This window comes from Palaemon carinicauda, chromosome 22 (assembly GCF_036898095.1).
Source record: "Palaemon carinicauda isolate YSFRI2023 chromosome 22, ASM3689809v2, whole genome shotgun sequence".
Classification (NCBI taxonomy): Eukaryota; Metazoa; Arthropoda; class Malacostraca; order Decapoda; family Palaemonidae; genus Palaemon; species Palaemon carinicauda.
This window is the reverse complement of record NC_090746.1, coordinates 68,574,475-68,601,214: the sequence shown is the minus strand read 5'-3', so window position 1 is coordinate 68,601,214 and position 26,740 is coordinate 68,574,475. Positions and strand designations below refer to the sequence as shown.

The 26,740-nt window shown below is 34.2% G+C and overlaps 1 protein-coding gene across 3 annotated transcripts in view; it reads right to left on the bottom strand.

Moving 5' to 3' along the window:
* Window positions 1-1,339: 1,339 nt before the first annotated feature.
* Window positions 1,340-26,740, bottom strand: part of E(z) (histone-lysine N-methyltransferase E(z)) — a 104,616-nt gene continuing 79,215 nt past the window's right edge. For all 3 annotated transcript variants that reach the window (XM_068346362.1, XM_068346361.1, XM_068346363.1), the window contains 9 exons: window positions 12,094-12,194; window positions 11,495-11,702; window positions 6,897-7,195; window positions 6,503-6,628; window positions 6,253-6,388; window positions 5,651-5,821; window positions 4,969-5,151; window positions 4,450-4,615; window positions 1,340-3,558 (listed from right to left, as the gene is read on the bottom strand). In XM_068346362.1, the coding sequence (XP_068202463.1) occupies window positions 3,498-3,558; window positions 4,450-4,615; window positions 4,969-5,151; window positions 5,651-5,821; window positions 6,253-6,388; window positions 6,503-6,628; window positions 6,897-7,195; window positions 11,495-11,702; window positions 12,094-12,194 (1,451 nt within the window). In that variant the 3' untranslated portion in view covers window positions 1,340-3,497. The remainder of the gene's footprint in view (window positions 3,559-4,449; window positions 4,616-4,968; window positions 5,152-5,650; window positions 5,822-6,252; window positions 6,389-6,502; window positions 6,629-6,896; window positions 7,196-11,494; window positions 11,703-12,093; window positions 12,195-26,740) is intronic.

Genomic DNA, 26,740 nt, shown 5'->3' with positions numbered 1-26,740 from the left:
GAGAGGAACACCTTTAACAATTGATTAAAAAGCCCTGTCGTTTCCTGCTTGACATTGTATATAAGTTATTTCTTCTCCTTTAAAGCCTTTAGGCCCTATTGAATTAAGACAATCTACTTGATAACAATGGCTTTATATCATAATGTTATATTCCTATTATATTCTCTAATTTCCCATTAATATTCAAGGCAGATGTCTCAACTAATTCTCCCTTTCCATAGTTTTACTGGCATCTTGGTTAAATTCTTTTATACATTGTTTTATTTGTTTACTTAATAACACTGTCTTTATATCATAATGCCAGATTCCTTATAAATTCTCCTCTAATATACAGTTGATATTCAAGGCAAACATCTCAAATAGTTCTAATTTTGAATGATTTTACTTGGATCCTAGTCCAATTCTTTTACTGCATATATTTTCTAATTTGCAATATCTAAACCATTATTGTTTTCACTCACCTGTTATATAAAGATTAACCATTTCCCAAATACATATGAAAGATTCTTTGAAATTTAGGCCACAGAGTTTTGACACAATGATAGGGAAGCAATCAATACCCTAACATGTGTGCTTTGATTTGACTCATATAACTGTTTGGAAGCCATTCACCACCAACAAACAATTGGGGAAGAAGCTTGTCCTTGCATCATGAAGTAAAATGTTAGGAAGAATTGGACAAGATGAAACCTTCAAAACACCACATGGTGTATATCGCAGCACTAGTTCCCTAAGGGGTCCAATACAAATAATGCATATACAATATCTTCATCTAGGACTGTTTAAGGTTAACAGTGCATTTTTTGTAGATCATATTCACATTTCTGCAATTTCAATTTATTGTAGAAAATGTCTTTTCAGCGAAGGTCCCTTTAGTACCTTATTTCACATTAAAAGTAAATCACTTTGCTAGACTACCACTGGGTTTGCAGGCAAAATTTATTCAACAATGGTGTATAAAACAGGTGCATTGTAAGGTCAAGAGTGGAACGTTCAAGTGCGATGAAACAAAAAGGAGGGGATAAAAAGTTAGAGAAAGTATGCAGCCTAAAAGATGCTGCAAAGTCTACAGTACCTGTACTTTCTACTGAATTGTTCACTAGGCACATTACTGACTGTAACCCTTTGCTGAATACTTTGATGAAACAATATCTTCATATAATTTCATACTATGTATAAACATGTGAAAGAATTCAACATTTAAAAAATCTATACTGTAACTGATTTAATGAATTTACAGAATGAAGTTATCTTTATATAACAATTCTTCAGAGCTATAAAATCTATTCTAGTCCATGAATACTGTACTACAAATAATGGGATGAAACAAACCATAGGCTCCGTTTTAGAACTGTATTTGTTCTATTCATCGATAAAATATAAGAAAAAACTAAAGTTTTTACGACATTTGTCAAAGTTCTTACAAAAGTTTCCTTGATAAAAGAACACATCCAACACTTGCATTACAGGGTTTATTTCACAAGTAGAACACGTCATCACAAGCTACTGTAGTTTTTTTTTGTTTACATTTGTAAAATTAACATAACATTTTGATAACAATCAGGACTCCTGCCATGTACTATTTATCCAACTCTCTTAGTAAATTGCTAATTTTAATGTATAAACCAAACATAACATGTTTCATGCATCCTGACTTACTTTAACTGAAGCACAATCTTTTGTAGCGTTTATAGTAATGTAAAACATTATTAGCAGCATTGATTATATCAAAATAATATCAGCTATTTAACAAGAGGGCTGGGGGTATAAAGTAATGCATGGAATCATTCATTCTTGTATACTAATGGAATTAAAAGCCTTCAATGCTTGCAAGAACATGTACCATGTTTGAAGCGATGAATTCTCCATACTAATTTTGAACACCAATTTAGAACTAAACTTCCTTTTTTAAATGAGCTAATAAAAAACATTCCAAATATAAGCTGAAGTTAAAACATAATGAGTGTTCAATATCAACACAATGATATAGCATACCTTCAGCACCATATCTTTAAAGCCCTTTATGTACAAAACTTGGCAAATTCAGGCCGTACAATTTTTTGGAATTTCTAACCACACTTTAAACTTTGTCCTTAAATGCAAAAAAAATACTCAATTGTATTACTTTGTTGGTACAAAAGTTTTCACCTCTTCAAATCTAAAGTTCTACAATACCATACACTTTCAACTTAGGAAGTGATATTGTAAAAAAAATAGAATTCACTTCTTTTTAATGATAAGTGATATGTAATCTTATCATATTAATGCATAACGAATAAAAAACAGCATCAATTCATGGGAGTCTTAAAATTTTCTTATATTTCTCCTCACTACACCCACATTGACATAAAATGTTGACAACCTTTATAAATAGTGGAAAAAAAATTCTATGGTTAAACTATAAAAACAACTAATTTCAAGACTGCAAAATAATTTTTTCTACAAAATGGAAGCAAAAATAATTGGCTTAATACAGTATCAAATAAGAATTGGGGTCATAAATTATGATATTTTTAACTACTAAACAAGATGATGATGTGTTAGGTTTAAATATTTCAAAGGATTTAAAAATTCTGACCATTTTTACAATATTTTTTTTTACACTTATGTTCAATGAGACAAAGGCTCGTACAAATTGTTTACCTCAATCCTTCACTTAATATTTGTCAATAATTTTCTGTAATTAATGATATCCCTCACAACTTTTGAGCACCTGCTTCACTAGCTAATTCACGGCTGAACTATAATTACGAAAATTGTTTTTCACAAAATATTTTCGTTAACGCAAGAAGGATAGACTAAACTACAAATTTTAAATAAGGTTCTTCTGTTACCAGACTTGTAAACTCAAGAACATTACACTGCTACTACAAGATTTAAATAAGATTCTTCTGTTACCAGACTCAACAATGTTCAAAACTACAATAAATTCTACAAAAACAAAGAGTTAATGTTAATGGCAAGGATTAGATTGACATAATTATACTCGATAAATGAGATACATAGCTTAAAATACCCTACATCCTTCAATTACTTGGATATATAAAAAATAATAAATCTCAAAACTCTTAAGATAATTTGATCACAAGAGCAAAGTGTTAAATTATAAAAAAATACAAATACTACGCCATATATGTTACTACACCTAAGACTCATGGTGCAATGGATGTGTTTAAATTTGGATCATCACTTTCTACAGCACAAACATTTACGTAGGCTCAAGACATTAAATGTGATAATATGATGAGAAATTTCAAGTTTCTAAAACAAAATCACTACAGAACAATTAAGTACAATGCTGAACACTTACCTTGCACAAGTATACTCTCAGCACAGTGTTACAATTTTTGCTAGTTTTTCAAGATACAATCAACAATGCTAAAACCTGTGTGTTTTTTAATAAAACAGTAGCGGCAAAATAAAAGAAACAGTGAGACTATACCTGCTATCCTAGCTATGTGAAATGAGTTTTTTCTTTATTTTTTTGCGACTATTTTTTATAGGAATTCCATTTCCCTCTCTATGCCAACAAACTTCAGTTGTTCTGTAGGTCCATATCTGAAAAATAAACAATGACACATTGATTCATCAGAATTTCTCTTGGATTTTTTTTCAATGACTACAGCTACATCAAAGGAAAAGGAAGAATATACTAAATTTTTCCGTGTCACAGTCAAGGGGTAATAGTGTTTAATCTAAACATAATTATTCAGTATATAACTTAATTTTGAATCCAAAACACATTGGGTTTATTTAATAAATAAATTTAACACAGCAATTCCATAACTTTATAAGGTCTTTCAAAACAATCTTCTAATGAAAAAAAAAAGTTTTTCCGACATAAAAACAATTTTCAGAACAAACTCAACAATTACATGGTCTTCAGAATCATTGCAAATCAAACAATCATCTGTTGGCTGGATGATTACCACAGTTCTTGCACTCCCATGCATCATAAGCTCCAGGTTTGAATGAACTTAACTTTTGTATGCACAGAAGTCTCAAGTTATATTTAAGTTACATTCACAATCTATCGGTAGAGTGAGACGTTGGGAATTTGATATAAATGATGGGATTCTATTGTATTCTTTTTCAATCAACTTCTGTACAACTGGGTTCACATCAAACACAACATTCCCAATGGTCTGAATCCCAACAAAGGCAAAAGCAAAAAGCAAGGAATCCAAGCAGAGGACATAATCTAGCAAAAGGCAATGAACCCTATCTAGGAAAAGGGAGGGTCAGACAATGGCTACTAAAGACTTAGCAGGTACACCTGTAGACTTCCCCAAACTCCCCATCCTTAGCTCACAAGAATGTTGAGGTTGAAGACACTACGAGAAACTATCAAGCTTGAGCAGGTTTTAAACTACAGTCCAGCAGATCGTAATGTAGGGATGCTTCCAATAGGCAACCATATCCCTTATAAAGTCCCTGAGAATAACTTACCTATAATCAAAGAAGAGTTCCTCTCCTGATTGTATGTGTCTCTTGGCAAAAATTCCAATTCGGTGGTCACCATTCACCATCATGACTTTGGCATAACAGTTTGGGTTTATGGAGTGATTGGCAAAACGAATTTTGTTACCTTTACGAGTGGCATCCACAACAAAATCTGGAAAGTTAATGTGAGTTCTTAAAACCAAATCTTTAAATACATACTGCTGGCTTTTTATACTTCAATAAGAAGTTAACACAATTAAGAGAAATGATAAAATTGAGGTTTTGTGAAAAATGAAAATTAAAACTTGTAAACCGACATAAAAAATGATTTCCAAGAATATCAACTCCTATCTATCTGACATGGCACTTCCCCAATTTTAAATTTGCTGATTAAATAGAGAAACTTTGATACTGTATATTATCTAAAAATTAATCTGAGCAAACCATTAACAGTAGAAATGTGACCCAGAAGATGGGTTCAACCACATGAAAATAACAATGAAATAATTCATCAATGGCACTTACCATTGTTGAGATTAAACAAGAATGAACACATATATTTGTCATAAACTTTTCCACGTCTATCAGCTTCATCCTGAGATATAATTTCACCACAATATTCAGAGATGAATTCATTCTTCTGAGCTGAGTCTTTGAGATATATGCCCCATCCTGCTACATCTGATGGAGCCATTAACAAGTGTTTGTCTGCAAACAAAATAAAAATACTTCACTGTACGGATGTTAATTCCAAAAGATTTAAACAATTTTGCAAGTCCCTTATGAAAACATTCAATATCATTACATGATCTGATACTACAGGCAAATTTAATAAAAACAAGGAAGCCATTGCAGAGTAGGGTTTCATAAAATGTTAAAACAGAAATTTTCTATTTCAAAGGTGTATAGTAAACATAGCTACCTTTTTTTTGGCTACAAGCATGATTTTATTGTAATAGGTATAAGTTTGCTATTTTCCCAATAATAAGTATATAATGTATTCCAAAGAGCATTTATAGATTGATGTAGTCCAGCTTACAAAATATATGTGGAAGAGAGAAATTTGCTGACGTTCCTATCATAATTATTTTCCTTGCGGACTCACAAAACTATGACAAATATTGCAAAATATTGCAGTATATAAATTTATCAAATCAATTTCTGGAGAGGCAGAAACCTGCAACCAAAGGACAGTAAATAAACTTACGTAAGCCACGTTGAACGGATACATTTTTACAGGTAATCTTATTAACTGAAAATTCGTGGGCACCACAAGTAACACAGAGATCTGGGTCACACTCACGAACAGCCAGAAAGCAAGGGCACTGCTTTGTGTTACATGATGCTTTGCATCGGCAGCCAGGAAACCGATTTTGGCCTGGAATTAAGAAGTAAAGAATTTTATACAAAGAAATTACTGTATTTTTTCTTTAATAAGTTTCTTGGTACATTAATATAAAAAAAAATACTACATACAAAAAATTAAACATGAAAAAAAATAATTTTTATAAGTAATTTGTACTTTCCCTAGCTATACAAACCTGAGATCTTTAAATAGGGATATAATTTCAGAGCATGCTGAAACTGCTGTTCAATTTGTTAACGAGGCATTTAATGACAGGATTCTATGCTCAGATATACTAATAAAAGCAGTCCCTACAATTGAAAAAGTCAGTAAATTAATGCTTATACAGAATAGTCCTCATTTCAGCACAATAAAATCATACGATAGGAAGGATGTGAGGATAACAAAATAATTATAAAATCTCATATCAAATACAAGCACGGACAAAAGTAGAATGAACTTACAATCTGGACTGCAATTGCAAAATTTTTCACAGAAATTTTGAGTCATGACACATCCACAGTTCTGATCGCAGGGTTGATTAGGGTGGTCACATGGTGAATAATTATATACGTGATTACTTGACGAGTCTTTCTTGAGCTGAGAAGAATAATAAAAAAGTAAACTTCACATGGAAATATGAATTATTGGCATAGCATGGCAACAGCATTGTCATATGTCACGGGTTGAAAAGAATTATTCTTGCAGGAGTACCTGAATTTTTCGACAGTGCATTGACCACAGTCGATGTTTCTTTTTCTTCTTCCTAGGTGGCGTGTTATCTTTGACATTAGCAACAGATGGCAAATCGGTGGCTTCTTTCTGAGCAAAGTAGTACACCTGCAAAAATAAAAAAATGTTAAGGATAAACTTATAATGCATGTTTACATATAATAATTGAAGAATAATTTCTCTGTGATATCTTCTTCCTTATCAAATATTTAACAAATTCTTATCTTCTCATAAACTGTAACTGTTGCCAGAAAACTAGGTCACTAAAGGAAGAATTAGCCTTTATATTATTCATGTAATAAATCCTTCCATTAAAGACCTAAAGTTAGTATTAAATCATCATAAAATCGAAAGTTACATTTGTATACTTATTTACCTGCTGACATGTCTTTGTGAGGATGGCCTGTGATATAGCACAATAATTATTCAAGAATACTTTATGCAGGACACGAAACATTGACGCCTCGGAGCCCAACCACGTGCTCAGGTTACAAGATTCCCCACCATCTACTAGTTTATAAGCAAGGCTTTCCATGCTCATGGGTTTGGTGTACACGTATTTATTATTTGCTCGAATCGTATCAGAGTCACTGCCGAGAATACGCTTGTTGTGAACATTTACAAGACTTCCATTTGTATTGTTGGAAAGAGATGTTTTGCCTTCAAAATCAACACCTGGAAAAGTTAAAAGTTCATAGATTCTGGAAAGTTGACATAAAAGATTTATATATATTCTATATAGCCTATATATACATAACATATATATATATATATATATATATATATATATATATATATATATATATACATATATATATATATATACATAATATATATATAATATATATATATACATATATATATATATATATATATATATATTATATATATATATATATATATAGACATATATATATATATATATATATATATATATATATATATATATATATATATATACACACATTATATATACATATATAAACATACATATATACACACATTTTATATATATATATATACATATATATAATATTTTAACTTTATATTGTGGTATATTTATACTGAAGAAAGATATGCTCTATAAGAATGTGCTATTCATTAAAAACAAAATGTTTTAATTCAAATGAATTAATTATATGCAGACTATTTGGTATCAGCAACATTAAACACGGTCAGTACAGTGTTTGAATATGTAAGCATCAATAAAAAATTCTTTGGCAAATTTCCAGTGACTACGTATAAAAGCAGAAAATTTATTAGGATTTTGAAGCTACATTTTTTTCATAGCTATGTTCAAAAGCTATTAGGAAAGTTAACTTTAAGAAAGGAATCCTAATATACAAAGGTAATAGGATCAGGCAGCTAGCTCAAGATATGTATGGTCCATATGAAATTTCTTTTGTCTTCACCTAATCATCAGAACCTGTCTTTCAATTATTATTATTATTATTACTTTCTAAGCTACACCCTAGTTGGAGAAGCAAGATGCTATAAGCCCATGGGCTTCAACAGGGAAAATAGTCCAGTGAGAAAAGGAAATGAAAGGAAATAAATTAACTATATTAGAAGTAATGAAAAATTAAAATAATGTACAATATTTCAAGAACAGTAACATTAAAACAAATCTCTCATAAGTAAACTATAAAAGACTTATGTCAGCCTGTTCAACATAAAAACATTTGCTGCAAGTTTGAACTTTTGAATTTCTACCTATTCAACTATCCGATTAGGAAGACCATTCCACTACTTGGTCACAGCTGGAATAAAACTTTTATAATACTGTGTAGTATTGAGCATAATGATGAAGGCCTGACTACTAGAATTAACTGCATACTTAGAAGTACGAACGTACGAACAGGATGGTACTGTTTGGGAAGATCTGCATGTACAGGATGGTCAGAATTATGAAAAATCTTATGCAACAAGCCTAACGATTTAGTTGAACGACAATCAGAGATTAATATATAGATCAGGAATAAGAAATTTTAAAGGCCGTAAGTTCCTGTGTAACAAATAAGATGAGAATCTGCAGATGAATACCAGACAGGAGAATCCATGAGGGAATACCACAGACTGCAAGACTCATACTGTCACAAAGGTACTTTTGCAGAAAACTACTGATGCTGAAGATAGCAATGATCTATTAAAGGGACATACCGTATAAGAAAAAACTATGGGACATACCGTATAAGCAAAAACTGTACTTCTAAGATTGCATTCTCTGTTTTATCCTTAATCCTATTAATCAGTATTCTACCATACACTTTTCCAACTACACTCAACAAACTAATACCCCTTGAATTACAACACTCATGCACATCTCCCTTACCCTTATATAGCGGTACAATACACGCACAAACCCAATCTACTGGTACCATTGACAACACAAAACACATATTAAACAATCTCACCAACCATTCATGTACAGTCACACCACCTTCCTTCAGCATCTCAGCTCTCACACCATCCATACCAGATGCTTTTCCTACTCTCGTTTCATCTAGTGCTCTCCTCACTTCCTCTCTTGTAATCTCTCTCTCATTCTCATCTCACATCACCGGCACCTCAACACCTGTAACAGCAATTATATCTGCCTCACTATTATCCCCAACATTCAGTAAACTTTCAAAATATTCCGCCCACCTTTTCCTTGCCTCCTCTCCTTTCAACAACCTTCCATTTCTATCTTTCACTGTCTCTTCATTTCTTGAACCAGTTTTCCTTACTCTCTTCACTTCTTTCCAAAACTTCTTATTCTCTTCATATGAATGACCCAATCCCTGACCCCATCTCAGGTCAGCTGCCCTCTTTGCCTCACTTACCTTGCGCTTTACTTCCACATTTTTCTTTCATACTTCTCTACACTATTACTCTGCAGCCATTCTTCAAAAGCCCTCTTTTTCTCTTCCACTTTTACCTTCACTCCTTCATTCCACCATTCACTGCCCTTCATCATGCTGCCTCCGACAGATTTCTTGCCGCACACATCACTTGCAATCCCAACAAAATTTTCTTTTACTAACTTCCACTCCTCCTCTAAATTACCAGTTTCTCTTACTTACACTGCATCATATGCCATTTGCAACCTTTCTTGATAAATACTTTTTAGCCCCGGTTTTATTAGCTCTTCAACCTTTGCTAGCTCCCTTTTACATCTATCTACTCTATTTACCCCACTCTTTTGCTACAACTAATTTTCCTTCCACCAAAAAATGATTAGACATATCCCTAAACATGTGCACGTCTTTCAATCTTTCAAACATTCTTTTAGTTATCAACACATAATCCATTAATGCCCTTTCTACCACTCTTCCATTTGCCACTCTTACCCATGTATACTTGTTTTTATCTTTCTTTTTGAAAAAACTAGAACTTATTACCATCTCTTGCTCAACACACATATCTACCAGTCTCTCACCACTCTCATTTTCACCTGGTACGCCATACTTCCCAATGACACCTTCTACCTCTCCAGCGCCCACTCTATTATTTAAGTCACCCATGACAGCTACATAATTCCTTCTACCCAGTCCTTCTACACACCTAGTTAATTCATTCCAGAACTCATTCCGCTCTTCACTTTTCTCACAACCTGGCCCATACGCATTGACAAAATCCCAACATTCCCTACCCAACCTAACCCTTACCCACATTAACCTAGATGATATCTCCTTCCACTCCACTACTTTACCTGTCATCCATTCACTTGGCAATAAAGCCACACCTTCTCTTGCTCTTCCCCTTTCAATCCCAGACATTTCACCAAACATCACTTCACCTTTCCCTTTTATCATTGTCTCACACAAACCCAAGATATCCATCTTTCTATTCCTAAACATACATATGCCCCCGGTGGCCGCGGGTTGATAAAAACAATTAGAATAGTGCCAACGTATCCCTGCATGTTGTAGAGGCGACTAAAATGGACGGGACGATCTCCTGTATTATAATCGTGTGAGACATCAAAGAGGTGGAGCTGGGGGGAGAGTGACTGCTCCCTGCACTCTAGTTTTGGGGTGTTTGAATGTGTGTGGATGTAGTACGATAGAGAGTAAAAGATGTGAGATTGGAAGTATGTTTAGGAATAGAAAGATGAATAATAATAATAATAATAATATCAATAATACAAAGCTTTCAGTAAACTAAGCAAACATACCCAATTGCCAACAAACGAAACAGATACCCTCACCAAGAATTACATATAAAAAATGTAAATGAACTTCACATCATTAACACTATGATGGTATGTCAAGACAATTAACTAAAGTGCAAATCCCATAAAAATTAACACTCCAAAAACTAAAAATTAAAATAAAAAGTATCATCAAGAATCAACATCCCAGTACTATCTAGCAAACAGGAAGCACTTATTGTAAATGTATTGAACCCACACCAAAAACCCAATGACAGCAAAAGAAATCGCCATTGTCTGGATGGTCCAAGGAGTAACTCATACACAGCTGCATCACAAAGCCAATAAACTAAATATTGAGGCCTGTAATGATCAAGTATTTACCAAAATACACACATCACTTTTAATTCTTAAGAGAAAGAAATAAAACGGACTGAATACAATAACAAATTGGGTAACGATTAATGAGATGATTAGAATAAAGATGAATCATTGTAATCTTATAGTGTGGAAAGAATCTGGGGAATTCTGGACAGTGCTGCACACTCACAAAAATAAAAGAAGGAGGTGTTTAATTGGTTACCTAAGGTCCAGGCAGTGAATGCACCACACTACTACTGGTCTGCTTTCTGTTACATAAAAGACTGTGGAGCTTAAGGACATCGGAAGACCACAAGTGTGGACATATAAGAGAGATGAGGCTGTGATGACAAAAAAATGTGGCTTCATTATGTAAGAAAACTAACAATCAAAAGCATATATTTAAAAGTCACAGCAATGTTTCTTGAAATATTCCCAGTAAACAATATGAAAACCTAAAAAAAATTAAATTTTCTTACAGCCATTTGACATTTTTTCACTACTCTTCCTGCTACTCATTCTAATACTGTCGTTGCTGTCCTCTGAACTAGCTTCATTTCCGGAGTCTACAGACGCATGCTTGCGAATTTTTCTCGGCTTGGCATCGTTAGAAGACTCGTTGTCTTCCTTCAATTTTTCAGACAAACAGGATGAAGAAGCTGTGACAAACTTCTCTTTGGCATCTGGCTGTAAAAATTAGCAAGATTTCAGTCAATGAAATCTAGAGTGATGAAACAAGTACATGTAGATGTTTTCAATGCAAGTTATTACCAAGTGAGTAAAAAGATAATAAAACAAAAAATTAACAGCAAATATTGGACTAAAAAATTTTTCAAGATTAAATTTAACATTATTTCATAATGATTGTTTCAATAGTCTAAAACATAAATCTCTAATATCAAAATTAATTTATAGAAAAATATTATTATTATCATTATTAGAGGGATCGAGATTTACCAGACCCCTTTATCAAAAATAATAAAAAATGAAAACTTATATAACTGAACTCCATTATTGTTACCACCTCAAGAAACATCAAAAGAAAAACTACAAACGTTAAAACATATACAGTACTTACCAGATGTAAATAACAGTAAGGGGAACAAGGCTCTGAAAGGGACCTAAGTTCTGGGCTCTTGCGTTTGCCCCCGTGTGGACGTGGGTGAGATGTGGCAAGACCTGAGAAGGCAGAGACACATTTCTAGGAAGAATACAAAGTCATAAACGCTGCACGTCTACAATACTGTACTGTACTTGACGACAGGTACTGTAACATACAATTAGTGACTATGAAATTCTTTTAAATCATAACTTATCCAAGCCTTTTACCTGTATCATCAACGTCAATTTACACCGAAAATAAAACCGTCGCTTTGAGCATTAATATGGAAAAAAATCCATATAGGGTAACCACTCATTCTTCAATGATAGACAATATGTACCTAAATTACTAAAATCAAATACCAACTAAAATTCAGTTGAGCAAATATGACAGAAATTGCATTATATACTATAGAAAACAGATAATTTTGACAAATATCAGTAATGCAACCAACATCAGATTATTCAAAAACAATTGCCCAACCCAGGCTATTATAAATCCTATCCTTGATCATGTGAAGTGTAATCCAAGATAAAAGTAGAATTGAAACCACTTTATAATTCTTGAAAATTCAGCCGAGACAAAATTCTAACCCTTCCTAAGAAACTGAAAACAATCATCTTGAACTGGATTTCAGTGCTTAAGTACAATTAGGGAGAAAAGCTCGCAGTTACACTATGAAGTAAAAGTAAGAATGAAGAAGCTGGAAAGCCCTTTAAAATTCTGCATACAGTGTACTGCATAAGGTGCACTGACAACAAAATGCCCCATTAGGATGAATCACCTTTATAAATGATTCAGGATTATTTTCAGTAAATGCTAGGATTAGAGGAAGAGGTTCAATATACAATACTGTAAAGCACTGTATTCCTATTGATACAAAGGGAAACAAAAAAAATTCAATTTCACAAGTCAAAGTTTCAAGTTTACAACCAAATCTAGTATTAAAGTTCTATAAATATTTCAAAATGCTATTGAATACTTTAAAAATGCTGAAGCTATAAATGCAAGTGAATCCATATTCATAAGAGGATTTAGAATAAACATTACTGAAAGTTAAAATAATGTTTTATCTTGAATTTTTGTATACATAAATTTCTGTAGAATCTGGTTGCTACTTGGTAATTGTATTGCTTCATCATTACAAACGTACAAAGGAGATTCAAGGCACTTAGTACATGTCTTTCTCTTAGCCATAGGTAGTATCAGCTTCCCTTTTCAACTTTTCATTAACATGATAAATTTTAGAAGTATTTTGTACTTCTTCTAGCTATACAAACATGGGTCCTTTAAAATAGGGAATATCTTCAGCAGAGGTGGGATACCCATTAAAATCGTTAGAGAGACACTTAACGAGATGTTGACAACAGGCCAGTAGCATAACTGTCTGTCAAAGACACTTCATTTTTTACCTTTGGTTCAGGACTGAGAGAGGTGATTGAGGTAGGAATTTTAACTTTAAAGGAATTGGGTTTATATAGCTGGGAAAAATGCAAATTACTATTAAAATTAGTTATTTGTTTCTATGCACAAAAAACCTTTTGTCCTTTAGAATGAGACTTACTAAATAGTGGGTAGGATGTCCTATAGAACCAACTTTGGCTCTTTTTCTTCCTGGAATATACATCAATCCCCTTGGTCCGATTTCAGAGTGAAGGCAGAAACTGCATATTTGCCCACCATAGGAATAAATAGGCTGATAGGGCATGGAATGTACTTGGTAAATACCTGGTATGTGGTCAAGGAAGGGATCCTTCTCTGCCAAGGAGAAAGCAGTCCACCATCCTTCCCCCTCATAAAAGGAAGGGGGGAACTACTGTAGTTATAAATCTAGTCTAAAAGAATGGTTCTTAGAAGTGTAGCATACTAGCATAAAGACAGATTCAGCGAGTAATACTTTGACTGTTTGATCCCCAAGAGAGGGGAAGGATATAAGAAGTAGAATATCCAGTCATTCTATCTTTTATTCCCAACTCACATTTATATTTTACTATAAACAATATGCTTTCTTTCTTGTGCAGGAGCTTGATTTGCTAAACAAATACTTAGGAGATACCAAAGGACCAAGAACATACGTGTCGTGCAACTTCTGGGTATACTTTCGTGGGTTAAAGGATGAAGGTCCTTTGGCATTTCAAAACTCGTTCCTTCATTACCTGGTCAACTGAAGGATTTTTCTTGAAGGCTAAGGTGGGACATATACCCCTAACTTCATGAGCTCCAGTCCTAGCTGGTACCTCAAACCATTTCAGTAGTTGAGGCATAAGCTCTACGTATTGAATTGCGTAGCCAGAAAGAAATAATGTATTTTAGACACCTCTTACTAGGTTCTGCCAATGTTAAGGATTAGGCACTTACATTCAGTCCTGGGATGACAAGCCCTCTTCAGATAGCACAGCTGAGCCCCAATGGGACACAAAAGCACGTCCTCTTGATTAACATTTGACACTTCATGTATAAAGGGGATGAAAGTTGCGAGCCTGGGGTCGTGTACAGATAGGTTCTGAGTGTTAGCTAGTAACTCTAGCAAATACTTGAACAAGACCTCCTTCCAATCCTTGAGAGGCACCAAAGTGTTGACCAATGATCAAAATTTTTCCCGAAAGTGACTAAGATTTCCCCACCCAGTTTATTGCACTCACGATTGAGAGTAAGAATGTCCACAAAAGAACACAAATATTTGGGGTTCTCTATTTCTGTCAATACCGGGCAAGGGTCTGGTACCTGTGAGGCAGAAGTATCTTGAGTACCATCATACCTGGCAGATGTAGAGAGCATAGGAGGTTGCTCCAAACATCCACTCCCTTCCCACAAAACAAGTGCTCCGAACCGAAGACATAATCAGCAGTGTAATTGGTGGCTGATGACGAACCAAGAGTCTGGGTATGGAAGACCTTCAGCACTGATCAAGGCAGAGACAGAAGTACCATTACTCTTCCCTCAGTTGGTTGAGGGGGGGAGAGGAAGTGCTGGCCACTTGCAAGTGTGCACAAAGTACCAGCCTCAACTACCTTAAGAGTAGCCATCTTTTCAATGAAGAGAACCTAAGTATCCTGTACAAAGAAGAGAGCAGCAACCCCCCCACCCCCCCCCCCCCACCCATGAGGGTAGGATACAGGGTTCATCCTGACGAAAATCTACAACTGCACAAACACTGACGCAAGGCCCAAACACCCTAAATCAGTGGTTCCCATGCTGGGGTTATGAGCTGGATATGGGAGGGGCACAAAGTCATCTGCTGCCATATAAGACTATTTTGAAAGAAAACCATATCTAATTAATAACACACACATTCAAGAATGGGCTACTGTAATCCTTGGTATGAATCTTCGTCATGTGATACATATCTGCAAACCAAAATTTGCCGGTCACCAATACCTATTCGCTTTCTACAATTACATCTCTCAGTACATGTCTCGTACGTGTTGTTGATTCAACTGACCCGCACAGTTAGCGGAGTTTGCTTTTGCAATGCACAATCACAACAGACACCCACCACCAGAATCCACCTAGATCATAGCTACTGTTATCATTGGGCTGTCATCAAAGGTACACAGAAACAAGTTTCAAGTCTACTTCAAAGTAGTTCTCACAGAACCACATCACAAAAATAGATGATGAGGTGGAGGCACCACCTAAGAAAGTAAAAAAAATTCTTACTTCTTAAAAGCATTGCTTACTTGGACATGTTTGAATGTTCATTTTTGTTAAGTTCTACCAATTTGGTTTAATCTTACTCATGCCAAAGATAGCTAATAAGTTGTACTTACCTGAAATTTGGTTCTTATGTTAGTCATAGTATTATTTAACCTTAATTTTATGATTTTGTTCTTTATATGACTACGAGCAGATATGTGTGATTTCACATCTAATGTAGACATTCTCTCAGCCTCTGACAGAATATATACTATGGACACAGCCCACAGGGCCATGACACAGGCAGGGGACTGATGACCACCCAGGTATTACCTACCCATCCAAAAGAGAAAAGATTAGTGGTATCATCAGGAGCTGTTTTCTTGGGACAGCATCTGCCATTTCTGGGATTCTTCAGCTTTACTTCTTAGGAGATGTATCAGAATTAGAATCAAAAGAGAAAGAGGAAGAGGAATAAGAGTTGGAAGAGGAAGAAGAGTTGGAAGAGGAAGAAGAGTTGAAAGAGGAAGAAGAGTTGAAAGAGGAAGAAGAGTTGAAAGAGGAAGAAGAGTTGGAAGATGAACGATGTAAAGTAATTGCTTCTTGCGCTTACCAAATTTCTCCTCAAGCTCTGGAAACAGAGAAGTTGAGGTCTGAGTGACCATAAATGATGAAGCTTCCCCAAGAGGAGAAACTACACAGGTTGCTCTGACAGAAATCACAGCACTGGGAAACACTGTCACAAGGGAAGAGGAATGCACAATCACTGGTGCTTACAACACAGAGAAAGGGGCTGGGGGTCACAAGCATACCGGGGGAACTACAGGCTCTAAGATCACAGGGACAATGGTGATAGGAACAGGGTAACTGACAAAGGGATGACACGGGGTGACACTGGGCACCATCCCAGAACTCTCTAATGCACAATCTTCAATTTTAACACAAGAGGCTGGAGCCTTGCATTTCAAAGGCACCGGCACAAACACTAACACGGGTGCACGAGCCTTCACAGTCCTTTTGGGCTTTGGAAGCACTGTAGAGATTGCCACCGGAGACTCTGGCACTAAAAACACACCCGTATTATGCGCGGTCACCATTGGGGACCGGCACTTGGGAACTCGGGAGGAACTCCACCCACCTCCAAATCAGTATATTGACTCATTAGAGGAAGTTGAATTAAAAGCTATCAATTAAGTAACCGGGAGGGTTGGAAAGTTGGGTAAAACTCACTGATATAAAAGACAGTGGTTGCACCAGGTAAATCCTGAAATGCAGTTGGCAATTAGGTTTCAACTTCTTTTAGAGACTTAAAAGGCATAATTTATGGCAACCTTACCTTTCTATTGTAAGCTAAAAAAAAAAATGCATGTTAATATCAGTTGCCATTAGGGGTCTTTCCAATCGAAATACTTTGTCTTGAGTAAATTCTAAAATACAACAGAATTTAGTTCTGAAAAACTGGTTGTTGTTTATTCAAGAACTCATTGCTCTTGCAGCAAACTCCTTGGAAACTGATACAAGGCCATATGCACATGAGTAACAGCAGCAAGTGCATTCAATAAGGCAAGGAAGGAGCTAAAAAGCTTCTTCAAAGTTACTTTGGGCACTGCCATGCATAATCCCAGAGAAAACTTGGCCTTCCTCCTAAATGCATACACCTGCCACTATATGGGATGCCACAGCCTGTCATTGGCACAATGGGATGACTAGGAACAAATAATCTCCATACAAGAGGAGCAGAGTGTGAGGCTACAGTCGGTCTAGTCAGAACCCGGTTGCAGTGCCCACAATTCATCGGCAAGTGCAAAATTCTTGTTTATTCCCATACATCACCTACGATTAATTGATTGACTGATTAGGAGTTATCTGGCATCCTGACATCTAAGGTCATTGACGCTGATCCATCACCTACGAAATCAAGTCATCATTCACTTCCAAACAGTATAAGAAAAAAATTAGGGTTATTACAGTACGTCTGTACTTGTTATGGCCAAAGACAAAAAAGAAATCCTTGACAGGTAGGTGGGCAGTGCTGCTCCTCCCCACCACCTGCTGTTAACAACCTTTTTAAAGATATTAAAGCCAGTCCAGCTCCACTGAAGATAATCTCTATATTAAAAGAGCACATGACAATAAAATACATAACTTGAGCATATTGCTACGCAGCTGCAGCTGATACAGCACCTCAATAAGATAAAATTTTAAGAATAAATAACACCAGTGAAATTTTCTCACTTTCATGACACCCTTTGGAAAACCTAAATAGTAAAAGCACCTTTAAAAAGCATTTCAAGCTGGCTAGGCCTACTGATGTATACATCTACTTTACTGGCAATAATTTCTTTAATATTTCAGATTTGTCACTGTCTATTAGTGATTTAACTTCCTTACAAAAAGCCCAACAGACCTAAAAAGCACCATATTTCTTAACTTGAAAATGCAGTAAAATTATTTAAAGTCTAATACTTTTTTTTTTGTGATGTGCATTTCTTTGGGCAAGTATGTTTACCACCTAAAACAAATGGTTTAATCAAGAGGGTATAAATGAGTAAGTAACTGAAAACCAAAGTCATTTAGTTCTATCTTGAGTTATTGTAATCTAATACAGTACAATGTAGTCTTAAGAAAATTAAAAGACAAATCAGGATTTCTAGACCCTGATGATGAAAAAATGGAACCAGCTATCAAGGAATAAAACTACACTGCAAGACTAAAATGAGACCCGACAAGGAAATACAGAAGATATTCACTGACTTTAAAAAAGTTATATGAGAATATAAGCACTACTTAAGTTCATAAAGCCAGATTTTGGTATACAGTACTACCAAAACTTATAAATCCTGTTAAGACATACTTTACCAAAGAAACAACACAAGTCGAGCTTAAATTGGCCCGAAAAGGAGGGAAATATTTTATGTGAACATTGTTGGACTAAATCCAAGATACCTTGACAATTTCTCCATCTTCCACTGAAATATCTTAGTTACCTAGCATTCCATTAAACAAAACTGATATGATATATCTGTACACTAATGCAGTAATAATCAAATACATAACTAAAAACAATCCTCTGATCAACTAAGGTTACTCTAAAGCTGTTGTCAAAGACTTCAATAACCTTCAACAATTTCCTTTTTACTTTCAATAGTAACAGTACATACTTCAGGTGCAGTAAAACATATCTTCAGAGAAAAATGCTGCTGCAAAGATGAAAAATAAGGGTTGTTTTGATGGATTTTAATTACTCTAGTGTGATAATACTACTAACACTGATAAGACAAAAGTATGCAGTAGCATAATACTTACCTTAAAATTAAAATTGGGTCATTACTGGTGGATAAAAGGCTATCAAAAATCATTCACAAACATCTATAGCATAAAGATAATTTTTCGTTTAGAAATTCAATTTTTTCCAACATTACTTCTACAACTGGACTTTCCCTGTGTTACAAAAAGTCCTGAATAATATAGGACTTGTTCAAAGCAAGAAAGAGAAAAGCAGCCAGCCGTCAATGTGGATGAATCGCCATAGATTACCAGTCATATTCAGAATCATACTATCTCCAGATCAATGAGAAACTTCACCTTGCAACATGAGTAATAGGCTTATACAAAAAAGTGTGTGTGTGTGTGTGTGTGTGTACTGAAACAATACCATCAAACAAAATGCAAGGGAAGCCTAGCGTAATGTAATAATTATCATTATTCCAGATTATAATGGCCAGATTAATAATACATCTCAATCTAACTGCATAAAAAGTTTAGAAAAAGACTCTTATTTGTATTAAAATAAAGGTACACTACAGTAAGCTAAGGTTTACACTAGAAAATACCTAATTAACAACACTTACTTGTTAATATTTCAGAAGGAAAAAGCACAGAATTAGAAATACGATACAAAACAAGAGAAAGTATGAAAAGATATGGGACAACTAAACTTATTACAATACAGAACAACTTAACTAAATAAATGCATACAAAATCCCCCAGTGTTAGCTAATGGAAATCCAAACTACCTTCATCAGTGTCAATAAGTTTAGTGTCTGTTACCTATTCTATGTAAAAAATTAAACCTGATTCCCAGATGCCAAAAAAATCATTAAGTGCCATACTTATGACACACACCACTTTGAAAAGAGAAGGCGAAACTGCCGCCACCTGAAAATTAATTTGCTAATTGGTTAACCTGCAGAATCCAGTTAATTATCACCGATATGGAAAACTTCAATGAAAACAATGAAGTCAAAAAATTAATTGATGAAATCAAAATAACAACATCTGGAGGACCTCACAGGAATGGAAAAGTCTTGTAAATCTGCTCAGCTTTTAACAGTACTGCAGACACATGCAATAGGTTACCTGCCATATGATCCAGCAGGCACAAACCCAGTACTACAGTATTCTTTATACCTCCGTTAAACAAAATACTAAATTGTCTGAGATATTTAATGCCTATGAATGTGGAAGGGGATGCTTTTAATAGAAGGCACTGAACAGGTCGCATCAGGCAAAGAAGAATGTGGAATGCATATAAGTAAATGGTTTTTATCAAAGCAAACTAAATGATAACAAGACCAATAACTACATAAAGTAGAATTGAAAAATGTTTGATGAAAACCATGAATACACAAAAATGAAGAAACTGATACCAAAAATAATGCATAAAAAAAAAAAAAAATCAGCAAGTCCAACTCCCAAGTACTAAAAACTATAATAATTGCAAAAGTAATGAAATGCTTCATCACAATAGTCCCTATTTGCAGACAGACTGGAAAAATACATATTTTAGCACTTTACATCTAGTAAGACACCAACCTAACCAGAAGAATGACTACAGTGTACCCATGTATTGTACCTTCTCCCCGCAGTCAAAACAAAGAAACTTTGAAACATATTTCAATCAAAGTTATCAACCAGAAAGAAGCCTTCCTTTGGTAATTTTGAGTAACATAATTTACCATAAAGAATTGGAAACAAATCTATTCAGTGATATTTTCATGAAGCTTATTGACATCCATTCCAAAAACTGGACTGGAAAATCCCAAATATATTAATCTGAGAAACAAGAGAATAGGATGCATCATATTCTACGGGGTAGATAATTTCAGCCAAAAAACCCTTAAAGCTAAAAATAAAATAGGAGCCATTACAAAGGGTAGTAAATCTCTAGCAATACTGTAATAAGGTCTAAAGATGAAAAACCTACTGAAACTATATCCACTCCTTTATGAAGGTGACCAAGAAATACCAGAAAGTGCAAAAGACACCATTCATCCAAAATTATGCATTCAGCAAGGCTGAATCGGATCTCTACAAGAAAACTTACCGTTCTACAAACAGTATTGAAAGAAAGCTAACCAACATTTTTCTGACAGGAGTACGTAGAACTTATGTACAGTTAATTCCCTTTCACCCAAAATTAAGCTAACTGGAAATATCATATATCTAAAATGCGGGTGAATGTATAATACAATTCTTTGGTTATACCATTTAACAACTATATTTCATTCTTAACCTATTACTTCTGATTTTTACCACAGGGCACACCATCAGACTACCTAGACAACACTGAAGTGTAATAATGTGTTTTCTCCTTTCACTAAAACTCGGCTTTCTTATTAGGTGAAAAATGGGGTCAAGTTATGTTTCAAGTTATCACAATACAAAGAAAATATTTGCCATATTATCTGAAAGTGCCCGTACTATATACAATACAGTAATCCCTTGTCATATCGCCTTTCATCTATCGCTCACTCACTACATCACAGATTTATGAATATAATATGTATAAATCTATATTACGGATGCCTCTTTATATCACAGGTTTCTGAGGGCACCTAAGTTTTATATTTTTCATATTTTAATGATTTTTTGTTAAAAATAATCATTTTTGGGCTGATAAAAATCTTATATCTATCAAGATAACTAAAAAAATATAAACTTAATTATGAAAAAAATATGCCGTACATTTCTGTACTACTGTATCTACTTGAGGTTTTTCAGCGATGGGGAGGACCAGTTGGAATGTAACACCAGCGATAGACGAGGGATTATTGTACTGTACTGTACTTCAATTCTAGATGAATCCATAAATTCTAGAGTAAACTGAGGTTCTGAAGAAATATAATCTATTTCAAATAATGGAGTTTTGTACAATAAAATGAATACAAAATTAATCTTCAATAAAATTATCACCAAATTAGTCAACTTACAACAGCTTAAGCTAAATATATCATAAACATCATATGTGAGTCTTAAAGTAGTCTGTACTTAAAAGGAATATGCATATTCATAAAGAAAGTGTATGCAATATTCACTACATGTAAAAGTTTAAAACTGTTATTTATGGTAGGATAAAGATCATATAACGACACTAATACTGTATATCACTAATATTCTAGTGATATACTCTTAACATAAATAGGCAATATGATCTGCTGTCAGTGATATATAAAAACCATAAATGAACTTAAAATTACATTTTAAACAGACTTTTACTCTGTTCTACATATATTTTTAAAAATTTTATGATTTCAAAATAAACCATGAATATCATTCATTAATGTAATCACTTATAAGCCAATTTTTCTATTTATAATAACTTCATGTATGACTTTATTATAATCTACTAGTGTATAAAACCACAACAGTTCTAAAAAAAAATCTAAATACCAAGATTGAGACAGCTGCTGAAGGCCATACAGAGGAAAATGTTCAAAAAATAATTTGTTAACATGTGTCACACAATCTAAAGTCATCCAAGTGAATTCATCATAATAAGTTTGATTTTACAATCCCTGCTGGCAGCAGAAACGAAACATTAAAATTCTTCAGTATATACATCATCATCATCATCTCCTCCTACGCTTATTTACGCAAAAGGCCTCGATTAGATTTCGCCAGTCATCTCTATCTTGAGCTTTTAAATCAATACTTCTGCATTCATCATCAGCTACTTCACAATTCATAGTCCTCAGCCATGTAGGCCTGGGTCTTACAACTCTTCTAATGTCTTATGGAGCCCAACTAAAGGTTTGATGAACTAATCTCTCTTGGGAAGTGTGAAGAGTATGCCAAAAACATCTCCATCTACCCCTCACTATGCTCTCATCCACATATGGCACTCGAGTAATATCTCTTAGTTTCATTTCTAATCCTCTCCAGCCATTTAACTGCCTATATTCTTCCGAGGGCTTTCTTCTCAAATCTACAAAATCTGTTGGATATTGTTTCACTGTCATACCATGACTCATGTCCATACAGTAACACCATCCTTGCTAAACTGATTTATAGCCTGATTTTTATATGTAATTTCAGGTGATTTGGTTTCCAAATTTTACTTAACCTTGCCATGGTCTTATTTTCTTTTTCCAATCCTTCATTAAATTCCAATTCTAAAGACCGTGTATTAGTGATCATAGTCCCTAAATATTTAAATAATTCTACCTCAATCCTTTCTCCTTCCAATGATATCTCATCTTCCATTGCATATTCTGTTATCATCATCTCTGTCGTTCTTTTATTTATCTTGAGTCAGCATATATAAGTTTCCAAAAATTTTGAAAAACCTATTCTACAGATAAATTTCTCATAGCATATTTGCAAAAAAAAAAAAAAAAAAAAAAAAAAGTTACATAAAGAATTCTGAATGAGTTGCATGTAGTTAAAACAAACAATGTTAAAATAAAAATCAGGACAAAGAAGAATCAATTTCCAAACCCTAATGCCAATTTTTTCTTTAACTATTAGGATTCAACTTCCTCCCTATAGTTAAATTTAGGTATATCTATTAACAGACTCAGCAAGTACAAATCTACTTTAAGACTAAGAGAATAAAATTAATACCAAGAGAGAAACCTCATGTAACCAGCAGTTATGAGGGCCAAACCACATACGGTACGTGTATGACGTACAAAGTAAAAGCCAGTAGAGTCTAACTTCAGTATGAGATCCAAACACAACACCTATAGTTGGTCTGTGTAGACAGATAATGAGACATCATTAATGATGTAAAGATAATGCCCACAAATAGGGAATTCTAATAGTAAAATCTATTTCTATACTCACCTGATGTTAATATTGCTTCTTATACAGAAACTTGGTTTATGGACGTTTACCACTAAAAAAAACATAAAATTCCTGCTTTCTTCTTTTCAATAAAAAATGCCTCTAGTAAAGTAATGACACACACTAAGCGGTAATGACAATAAGCAAAGTGCCAGGGATTCTTTGATATCCAGTTTTTAAGTCAAAAGTACTCTTTATACCTTGACATCATAAGTCAGTGGGAGGAGGATGGGCATATATATTACCATCAGGTACATACCGAAATGAATTTTATTATAAAAATTCTGTTAATTTCTATAACTGACTCCTACACACTGATGGAGATGGGAAACCAGTTAAGTTAAGAGATGGGTCAAAAATAAAATTGGAATGTATAAAAGTTAAAATTCGAGACTAAACTGGTATTGATTGATGTAAATAAGCCCTTTCAAAATGGAACCTGAAATACTAGACTCCAGATTGTTTTTCTAGATATTTGAAATATTCCAAAAATAGGAAAACTATAAATGGTTTTAACTCAATTTATAAAGACCACATCTTCAGCAGCTGCTATCCCATCTCAAGTCCAGCAATATGATGAGATAGCAGGATTCTTCAAGGTAATGTTCAGCTAACACCAAAATTTTATAGCTTTTGAACTGCCGCTAAAATTCTTCTGCAAAAAATTCAGAGATGTAAGGTTTACTCCTATTATCTAGAAGCTCAATCTTCAAAGCTTTTATAAAATTGGATGCAATCCTTTGAGTTTCTGTCACCTAACATTCAACTCGAAATTATATTGCATTACTGACATCGTTACCACATAAGAAAGAAGCCAAGACTTCTCTACTAATTAAAATAACATGCTATTTACGCAAGTCTTATTCATAGTAAGATTTGTTACGGTAATAGAAACAATAGTGTTGCCATTTACTCGCCTTACATTAACCCATGATGAAGTAGTGACTGAGCATGCAAGCAAACAAAATACAGTGCCATTAGAAACATGGTGCAACCAATCAGCTTTAGCCAACATTAAACAGCCAAGAAAATCGTACAATATGAAATGTCATACACAAATGAAAAAAAGAGGTTGCTTAGGAGCAATTAATTTAGTGAAAGGAGGGATATAAGGAACCAGATTACCGATACAGTCTTCTGCCTTGCAACCGAGATGACTTAAGGAGTGACTAAGAATGCAGGAATGCAACAGTTTAGCAGCAGAAAAACCTAAAATAATTAAAGTAATTGTCGCTATGCGAGAGGACCTTACAAGGTCCAGTGAACATTCACAACTCTTACTAAATGAAACTATTATCATCTAACTTATGGAAGTCAGGTTATAGGATGCAACGGGGCAGGGAAGTCGGACTTCTCGCCTACAATTAAAGACTCGCTGGCCTTGTGAGATTAGGAAAGGAACTAAGTAAGTTATAAGCTTTTAAGTATCATCAATAAAAACTTGACTAGTTAAGTGTGTATTAGAGAATGGAGTTGGAGTGTTCTACCGTCATCAACTCACTTTAAACAATTAGCCTAGTTTTCTCTGGATTTTCCCTTGAACTAAATGCTAGTTTCCAGTACTTTACCTAGTTTCTGAGAGGAACATTAAGGCAAATGCACTCCTCACAACATATACTTAAAAGTCAGTATTGTCCCTGCACAGTAATACTAACAAATCAAGAGGAAGACAACTTAAAATGCAATAAAACTCATCACAAGATAGAAGGGACATGTCCTACAAATTCAATCGATGGAAAAATGGAATAACAAAAAATCCTTAGCACTTCACTTCTTGCTATTAACCATTAGTATGTCTCATTACTTCACAAGAGACATGTGTCTATTGAAAGGGAAAATAAGGGAAATTTTATTTTCATTTTACGGGCAAATGTCGATAAAACAAGCTACTGGTAAAGAAATATGAAAATCTAAGGGGGCTCACTGAAATAGCACATGGTAACAATGTACAAAAAACCATAATGGCAAAGAAATGATAAAAAATTGCAGTATAAAGGAGAAAGGAGTGATAATTTAGCCTTGGCTCACATTAATGTACACTAAAGAAAATAGATTAAGGTTAACCCATCCAAAACTTACCATCAGAACACAAATTACATAACTCATACAGCAGTTGATATAACCACTCAATACTAAGAATCTGAAACTAAAATTTGAAAAAAGTTGATATTTTTCTACAATCATGATAACCCTGAAACCATCACTGAAATGCCACTGAAGATGTTGAAGCACAATTGTCAAGTGTAATAGAAAAAGGAATTTTGACACACAAGCTCAAACCTGATAGTTTCTAATAGTATCTGCAATCTCACCATCTTTATTAGTTAAGGATAGAGGGTTTTGGTGAACCTACAAGTCTGCCTGCCGAGTCATCAGCAGCCATTGCCTGGCCCTTCCTGGTCTTAGCTTGGGTGGAGAGGAGGTTTGGACCCAGATCATATGTATATATAGTATGGCACCTTAAGTCTGTAGGACACTGTCCTGTCCCTTGCCTTTGCCCTTAATTAATGGCCTTTAAAACATTTCAACCAAGAAAAAATCCTTTATTTGTATGAAAAAAGTGAAAAAGTATAAGAAGCATAATGAATCAGCTGTGGAAATACCATAATGGCTAGGGCTACTGTAAAATAGTGATTGTACAAACATGCTTGGAAATTCAGAAGAGCAGTTAACACCATTGCACTCTTGATGAATAATTGCCATAGGTTCCAGCATGCAAATGTTTCAGTAAAATGTCCATACGATTACGACCAACTGGACAAAACATAGAGGGTCTTAAGTTATTCCAGACCATGAATGTACTAAATTCATGATTGACATTGTATTAAAACAACAAATACTAGAATTTTTACAAATTTGCAAGTACTATATGATTATGCTATGCATTCAATACTAACACCTAAATTTAAATAAATACTGC